Source organism: Brassica napus, chromosome A7, assembly GCF_020379485.1.
Source record: "Brassica napus cultivar Da-Ae chromosome A7, Da-Ae, whole genome shotgun sequence".
Lineage (NCBI taxonomy): Eukaryota > Viridiplantae > Streptophyta > Magnoliopsida > Brassicales > Brassicaceae > Brassica > Brassica napus.
This window is the reverse complement of record NC_063440.1, coordinates 2,856,609-2,865,102: the sequence shown is the minus strand read 5'-3', so window position 1 is coordinate 2,865,102 and position 8,494 is coordinate 2,856,609. Positions and strand designations below refer to the sequence as shown.

Here is an 8,494-nt window from a genome sequence, read left to right as displayed (position 1 = left end):
TCTAAATGGTCAAAATTGGTTCAGCTGAATGGACTTTAAAATTAAGCCTAAGTTTCCGAAAATCATCTAGATGATCCATCCGGAGGAGTTGCACTTTTAGTGTCTAAACAAACAAAACTTTCATCTCCATCCAGATAGCTCATCTGGATGGAGAAACGAACCGGCCATAAGTCCTTCCATAGATCCGAGACACCCTCAAATTAATAAAAAGAAAATTACTATTAAAATCTTTCATTATTACTAGTTATTGTTTCTATGTTTTTATTATATATTTTAATGTTCTTGAGATTTAAAATTTTCTATATTTTAATTATTTTTAAATATTTAACTAAAGCATAATTCTTTAACAACAGCTTTAAAAAACAATGGCAGCAAAGCTCTCTTGGCCAAATCCTCAAGACCCCTTCTAAGATGAAAACGCGTGGGATCCATCAACTTTGATAAAGACCTTTCTCTTTCCTAGTAAAGATCACAAACCTCCAAAGTATTCAGAATAGTTACACAATATGGCTTTGCATCTTTCTTTTGACTTGGTCTGCTCCCTCAAAACAGTGCCTCATCACACAACACATTGGGTCCAAGTGCTGTATATAGGTGAGCATTCTATCAACTAAGTGATATCACCACCAACGACATTTTCACTTACACAGCTTAACTAAAACCTGGTACGTGTTCTTAGGGACAGTGAGAGATATGTCAAAAGAGATTCAGCTGCCAGGTTTCAGATTCCATCCAACTGAGGAAGAGCTTCTTGATTTCTACCTCAAGAACATAGTTTACGGGAAAAGATGTAAAGTGGAAGTCATTGGTTTTCTCAACATTTATGGTCATGATCCATGGGACTTACCTCGTATGTACTAGTATAATTGCTTTCTTCATTTCTATTATTATAGCTCTTTTTCTCAATAATTGTGTTAATAAAGTCTTGACTTTCGATCGCAGGTTTATCAACAATTGGGGAGAGGGAATGGTATTTTTTTGTGCCAAGAGAAAGGAAGCATGGGGACGGAGGGAGACCAAGCAGGATAACTGAGAAAGGATATTGGAAAGCAACTGGGTCTGATCGTAAGATCATAAGCTCGTCTGAGCCAAAACGTATGATTGGGCTCAAGAAGACTCTTGTGTTCTACACAGGAAGAGCACCAGGAGGAACCAAGACTGATTGGGTCATGAACGAGTTCCGGATGCCTGATAACCTCACCTTACCAAAGGTACTTTTAAGCTCGGTTCTGAATCAGTTATGCGACCTAGAAACAAATTTGTTTCTCATCTTGTCTTGTCTTTTGATCGCAGAGCGTTGTGCTTTGCAAGATATATAGAAAAGCCACTTCACTTAAAGTATTGGAGCAAAGAGCAGAGATGGAAGCTAAGATGAATCAAACACGCCCAAGCTCTCCTCTCTCGTCTTCGGGGACGAATTGTTTAGCTGGAAAAGAGGAAGACGTGATGATGACCTCGTTCCCTTTTCCTCAAGCAGAAGCCATGAAACAACCAAACCACATCTTAATGTTTCAAGAGCATAACGAAAATGCTAAGAACAAAGAGAAACAGAGAGAAGCCGAGAGAAAGCAACCTTCTTCATCACTGAAACTGCCATCTGGGGTCTTACCAATACCCGAGCTGCAGCTACCTAAACAAGGATTCGAATTGGGACAAGACCAGTTCTTGAGTATAAGCCCATGGCTGCAGAATCTTACACCTATAATCAACCTATTATATTTTTAGTTATGCATCGAAGATATCTCGTACTAAGATTTAATTATACTTCAGTGTTACCCTCCTTCACCAGCAAAATACAGAACTTGTCGGATGTATGGCTTTTAGCTTAAGAGTTACCAACAGTAGTAAGTGACTCTTCTATACTCATGTAGGGATATAAAAATTTACAAAATAATCAAATTATATGTATTTAGTGTGTATTTTCATTTGTTGATCAATTTAAAATTATTTTATATTATATACTAGGGTCGGCCCGCCCTACGGGCGGGTTATGATTTACGTATGATGTATATGTCTATATTATTGTATGTTTTCTTTGCATGTGTTTTATGTTAGGAATTGAAAAAAAAAATATGTATAATCATGTTTATGGTTGTTAAGATGTTTGGGCATGGAGAAAATATGGTTTAGCTCTTATTGGTAGTGTGTTAGATTTGCTTTCGAACTAATATGTGTTAGCGTTGTTTGCTTTACTAAATGATCTGTGCGAGGAAATGATTACCGGAGATCAACCGCACGAAAAGTTAGATGTGGTGTGAGTGAGGTTGTATGCTTTCGAATTAATATATGTGTTAATTTGTTTAATTCTTACATAAACGGACTTTTGATTTTTTATCTTTGACGGTAAAATCGTTCCATAGAGAGTTTCATTTTATTGGTTGTTCTATTCCGGTTTAGTTATCCAGACCACCTCAAGTTTGAGTAATATAAAAGCTTTTCGTCAAAAAAAAATAATAGAAAATAATCAATAAATTTTAAATAACCAAATAGGAGTAAACGGAACATTTAACATTTTTCTTAATTAATGTGAAAAAATTAGAACGACATCTTATCTGAAAAGGTTGAATATTATATATAATACTGGTGTAGTTTTTTTTGTGTGAGTACAGTTTCAATTAGAAAAAATAGTCGGCTAATATATATTATAACCATGGGTAGATCTACATGAAGCAGGGAGGGGGCAACTGCCCCCAGTGAAATTTTAAAAATATTTAATTTGTTTACCAGAATAAAATTTTTAAAGCTGACGTTCCCCCCCCCATTAACTAAAAGTCTTAGCCCCGTTCATTTATGGTTTAGTCACGTTTTTAATTCGATCTTGTTTTGTTTTAAACTTTTTTTCCTTTCCAACATAAATCATAAACTATTTCCTAATTTACCTCTCCCATAAATGTCATTATTTTAATGATTTCAACATATTTTGAATCTATGTCCTATGATATATTGCTCGCATATTCTTCATTTGTTTCTCGCATATTCTTTTTACCAAGTTTTATTTTACTCATTTTTATTTAATTATCTATTATGTAACTATTTCTCAGAATGTTTATTTACTTTAATGATATTTAAAATTAAAAAATATATTATAATAGAAATAAATTTTAAACTTATATATATATATATTCTCAAAATTTTGTTTATGTAATAATAGTTATTATTTAAAAAATTTGAACAGAATATGTTTTATATAAACAAATAATTGTAATAAGTATTTTTATTTTATATTTAAATAATATATGTCCCCACTATAAAAATATTCTAGATCTGCCACTGATTATAACAACTCGGTGAGCTTTCATTTTGTGGTTGGTTAATTGTTTTGTTTAAATCATTTAGTTTAATGGCTAACTGTTAATATTTTTTATGGAATTAATAAATAAAATACCCTTTTTACATGGCATTAAAAACATAAGTATAATAAATATGATGATATTTAATAATCTCATAAAAATATATTAACCTTCTGACAAAAAAAATATATTAATCTTTTTATATATAAATGTTTTGTAATAGTTAGATATTATGTTTTACATTGTGGAAAGAGATACATATATGAATATTGGATAGTAATATCGCATTTTTAACTCATAATTATCTTTTCAAAACTGAAAAGCGAATTTATTTTGTTACTTTGAATTTTTAAAGAATCATAAACCCAAGGATTATATTTAATGGATCATAAAGCAAAGGATTACTTTTAATCTCAAATGGATTATATTTAAAAATATAATTATACTGAGGTGCGGGTTTATAACACTAATTTATAATAATGTGTACGTGAAAATATAAATTTAACCTACTTTTGTTTATATTTAAAACAATATATTTGAAAAATGTAGCTCTAATTAGTAAAAATATCATTTTCTAATAATTAAACCTGAGCATTACAAAAAAAAATTATATATATATGGACATCGGTTTATAATGTACGTGTATCATTGAAATTAACAGGATGTCTTCATGTCTTCACGCCTCTGTTTAGCCTCATAACAACTGAAAGGGAGGATAACATTTTTTTAATCAGTAATATTCTCATGTACGATACAACAACAAAAAAGATTATAAAAATCAAAGAGCAAAAGAGAACGGAGGAGCTCTCACTTATCACATATCTGACAGTATTTGCACCGACTGCATACAACAATTCAAGATATGTGCAAGAAGTTTGCAAGTGGACAGCAATAAAGTCCTCAGTTGTCGCCAAAGATTTATATGACTTTGTATATTTACAAAGTAAATATTTTCAAGACTAAATATTCGGTAGGGTGTGTTTATATAAAATTATTTTATATAAAATGTATTTTAGTTTTATAATATAGTACATATTGTGCGATGTCAAAAAAAAAAAATATAGTACATATTGTTTTTTCTAAGATCATATTGTAGATTTGTTAATTTTGTTTAAATATTATATCTATTTTGTTAACATTTGACCTTTGTTTATAATTTTTTTGCATTTAGATTTTTATTTGTTATCAACTATATTTTATTTTATCAACTATATTTTACGGTATTATACTTTTTATTTCCAGTATTCATTTTTGTTATATTTTTAATGGAAATAAGTTTTCTTTTTTTACATTTGCATGAGATTATATTATATTATTTTCAGTATTCATTTTTGTTATATTTTTAATGGAAATATAGTATATTAACATATTTTACAAAATAATGTTTATTTTTAGAATGGTTTAGGTTAATTTGTACCGAGTTAAGCTGAAAAATTCTATAGTCTTAAAATATTTTATTGATATTTTTACATTAATTTTTTTTTTGAAGTTTCACCAAAAATTTCTATATATATATATATATATATATTAGTGGTGATAAAGGCTTATAAAATTTATAAGATATCCTATATACATTTTACAACATGGATTTAATGTATATTATTTATTAACTATTATGTGTTTTGGATATATATTTTTTTGTTTCTAAACGAATTTGGATTGATTAAAGCATATTAAAAAAAAAAATTGATTTAATTCGATCGGTATTTTGTTTGGCTGTAGAATATAAATGTTTGGTTTTCTATTAAAATGGTTTAGCTTAGCTTATTTACAGCCTAAGTATATAGACAGTTAACCATTAATATTGTAATTGATGTACGTACAATTTTTCAATATATCTACTGAAGGCCAAACAATTTAAAAGTTAAATGTCGAATGTGCGCCCATCTCAAGACATGATCTTCATAGATAGAAAAATGGTTCATAATGATTTAGTGAAGGCAATAGCTCTCAAAGCTTTCATCCTTTTGAAATTTTTTGCCTATGTATTTTGTTACTTGAATTCCCCAAAGCATTCCTCAGTTTTATATTTAATAGGGTTCTTTCTTATTTTTTAGCTTCTTTTTTTAGAGAATTTTTTATAGCTTCTTTGTAGAATGGAATCTGTGTTTATATCGGACACTACTCCAGAGCAATTAGAGTTGTTGCTCTTTTCTTTCTAATTAAATGGTTTGATACCTTATAGAAAGCTTCCATGAGTGACTGAGTAGGTGACCTTTTAGTTCATTTCAGGTTTGAATAAAGAGGTTTGTGGTAAATATTTGAAGGACTCAATAACACCAAAAGAGTAAAGATCTGTACATAACTAAACAAATATCATGAATATGTGAAGAGCTCATGCATATAAGGTGAAGGCCAAAAACAAACGCAAACAAAGAGGCAGTAAACTTTGTTATGTTTTAATTAAACGACACGGTATGATGATGTACAGATCACCTATTAAAAATTACACAACCTAGGGCCCATGAGTGGATAAGATACTTGTCTTCAAAGGGAATCCGACTCAGCAGATTCATGAGAAAGAGTAGACTGAGTTGTAGCACCAGACTAAGCATCCTCCTTGAAACTGGATGTGATCCAAGAGAAAGGTGTGTTGGTCTCAAAACCCTTGTCAAGATTATCCTGACATTCAAACCTGTAGTGAACAGTCATATCCTCTCCTGCTAACAGGCACACACCGCAAGACAAAAAACAGTTAAGTAAGATGCTTGTGTTTACCATGTTAACCCCTCAGCAAGATGCAAACTATTATTATCTATGACAACACCTGACTATTCCAGTAAAAATATCATCAAGTTTGGCGAGCTTACTGCAATAACATATCCGTCTTGCATGCTTCAGGTTGAGCTCTTGCAAACGTCAAAAATTTGTTTAAAAATTAATTTTTAACCTGTAAGAAAAAAAAACAGAACCATTTTAGTTGTTTGGCGTGAAGGTTATCAAGTTCAATTGCTTTTATTAATTAACAATCAATCAACAGACGACTCACACTAACACTTAACAAACAGATATAAGCGTGTAGCCATCAAAGTTATTACCTAAGTAGCAAAAGAGAGGGAAACTCAGTTTTGGTAATGAATAAGAACAATGAGAGGTCTAAGGAGGATTTAATTGGAGTATAATGAAAAACTATCTAAAGAATCCAAAATTTTAAAGGAACGCTAACCCTAGATTCAATCCACAGCTTAAATCACCAATCGAGGAATCAAATAAAATTTAACAAAAATGATATTTCCTGAATCTTAAACTTAAAAATAAACGAAAGGAAAGATCTTTCTCTTCCTCATCCAAGAAAAGATCTTTCGGAGCCCTAAACGCTAGGTGAGCACAGATCAACACGACTCCGACCATCACAGCCGAGACAAAAACAGATCAAACATCGGTGAGGAAAAGCACAAAGATCCGATCGTGACAGTTTCTGAGACTCGGTTGATGAAGACGGGAATTAAGGGATTGCGATGGGTGGTTGAGATTCGACGGAAGAAGGAGCGGCGGAGGGAGTGGTTTGGGAAGTGGAGATTGGGAGTATGTGAGACGCCGTGGAAGTATGTAGATACACCATGAATGAGATGATGTTTCTGAAGATAGGAAATCATACCTTTTTATTGTCGAACTCCACCGCCTTGCATAAGAAAAATCTCGTATTAAATCTTGATCGTGGGTGATCAATTAATTGAGTGCTTAAAGATGATAAATCGGTTACTGACATCGCGAAGAAGGAGACGAAAATCGGCTGCTCAACCGAAGTCCCCATTAGCTTTGGAGATGCGAGTATGATGTCTCGCATACCCAAATGAAAAACGCGGCGTTTCATCACGTTGAATTGGTTAAAGCACGCAATGGACTCGACGTAGAAAGACATGGCCCAACAAAACAGAAGCCTGCACAAACAAAATAGACAACACGTGTCAGCGTCCCCTCACCTCATTTACTGACGTGGCAGGAGGAAAAGAGAGTGGAGCTCTTCTTTATGTTATAAGATGTATAAAAATTAAACCTAATATGATGTTTAAATAAAATCATGTTGTTATGTCAATTTAATGTTATTTAATGTATAAAAATTAGATTGGTTCAATTTTCTTTTTTAATTATATTAGAATACATATTTTTCAACTAAATCATAATTTATTTTTGGTTTAAATATATTAAAATAAGATTATTTTAATTATATTAGCTCGATTCATCGTATTTATTTTTAAATATATTTTATAAAAAAAATTATCGTTTAATATATTTTTTAGGGAGAAGAAAAATAAAAAAAATAAATTTTAATTTAATTACAATTTCAATTATTATATAATCAGTGACATTATAAAAAATTATCAGTGATATTCTAAAAAATTTAAACATATTTAAATATTTATAAATAAATTGATTATGATTAAAAAGTATTGATTCTCCCAATTTAAAACTGAATAATTAGAATATTTTATTTTGAAAAATAGTAAATACTTTGTAAATAATTATTTCATAATTATAAAAAAATATAAAATTAAATAATATATTTTGGTATAATTGATTATATATATATTCTACAATTATTGTATAAGTGATTAATTGTTAGACTAGTTCTTATTGATCCATTACAAATATATTGTTGGAGGCATCAGTCACATTGTTTGTGTGACCGGATTGGTTTTTGATGACAAAGGTGAATTGCTGGAGAAAATCTATCCACAGAGCAATATGCCATTTCCCAAGTGTTTGAAAGCGTCATGATCCGTGTATAAAATAAACTCTTGATGAAAGAGATAATGGTGCATATTCTTGATAGCTTGGACTATGGCGTAAAACTCAATGTCATACATACTACAACAAGCACGAGATCCGCAATATTTTCACTATAGAACGCAACAGGTGGACTATTCAGGCTAAGAACCATGTGTATCTTGATTTTACAAGCATCTCAATGTAGTTTGAAAACTTGTGTAAAATCTAATAAATAGCTAAAATATGACCTGAAACCAAGTGACTTTTGAGTTCTTCGAAAGCTGCATTAGCTTTTGAAGTCCACAGAAAAGAGATTGCCTTCACGCATCCTGTAAGGGGGACCACTATATTACTAAAATGATGAACGAACTGACGATAAACGAAACAATTCCGTGGAAGCTGCGAACTTCGCTAATTGACCGAGGAGTTGGCCATGACTTGATTGCTTCGACCTCACCCGAATCGACTTTAAGGTCCTGATTCGATACTATATA

At 31.0% G+C, this 8,494-nt stretch overlaps 1 protein-coding gene and 1 long non-coding RNA gene across 4 annotated transcripts; one reads left to right on the top strand and one right to left on the bottom strand.

Moving 5' to 3' along the window:
* The first annotated feature begins 394 nt into the window (after nt 1-394).
* Nucleotides 395-1,957, top strand: LOC106428676 (NAC transcription factor 29-like). Of its 2 annotated transcripts, XM_013869424.3 has the most exons (4): nt 395-594; nt 680-850; nt 943-1,211; nt 1,294-1,957. In XM_013869424.3, the coding sequence occupies exons 1-4, from the start codon at nt 507-509 to the stop codon at nt 1,723-1,725; spliced, it is 960 nt and encodes a 319-aa protein (XP_013724878.1). In that variant the 5' UTR covers nt 395-506; the 3' UTR covers nt 1,726-1,957.
* A 3,587-nt stretch (nt 1,958-5,544) lies between these two features.
* LOC106428705 lies at nt 5,545-7,446 on the bottom strand. 2 transcript variants are annotated; one of them, XR_007315153.1, is made up of 3 exons: nt 6,998-7,415; nt 6,101-6,912; nt 5,545-5,950 (listed from the first exon to the last, which is right to left on the bottom strand). It is a non-coding gene; the product is annotated as an uncharacterized LOC106428705 (long non-coding RNA). The 2 variants fall into 2 exon arrangements; XR_007315152.1 differs by having other exon boundaries at nt 6,101-7,446.
* Between the last annotated feature and the right edge of the window lie 1,048 nt (nt 7,447-8,494).

What these genes read in the sequence shown, in the direction of transcription:
- LOC106428676 (XM_013869424.3), top strand. Translation starts at nt 507, where the DNA reads ATGGCTTTGCATCTTTCTTTTGACTTGGTCTGCTCCCTCAAAACAGTG. An exon ending in TGATCCATGGGACTTACCTC is followed by an intron (nt 851 to 942) that starts GTATGTACTAGT and finishes TTTCGATCGCAG; the next exon opens with GTTTATCAACAATTGGGGAG. An exon ending in ATAACCTCACCTTACCAAAG is followed by an intron (nt 1,212 to 1,293) that starts GTACTTTTAAGC and finishes TTTTGATCGCAG; the next exon opens with AGCGTTGTGCTTTGCAAGAT.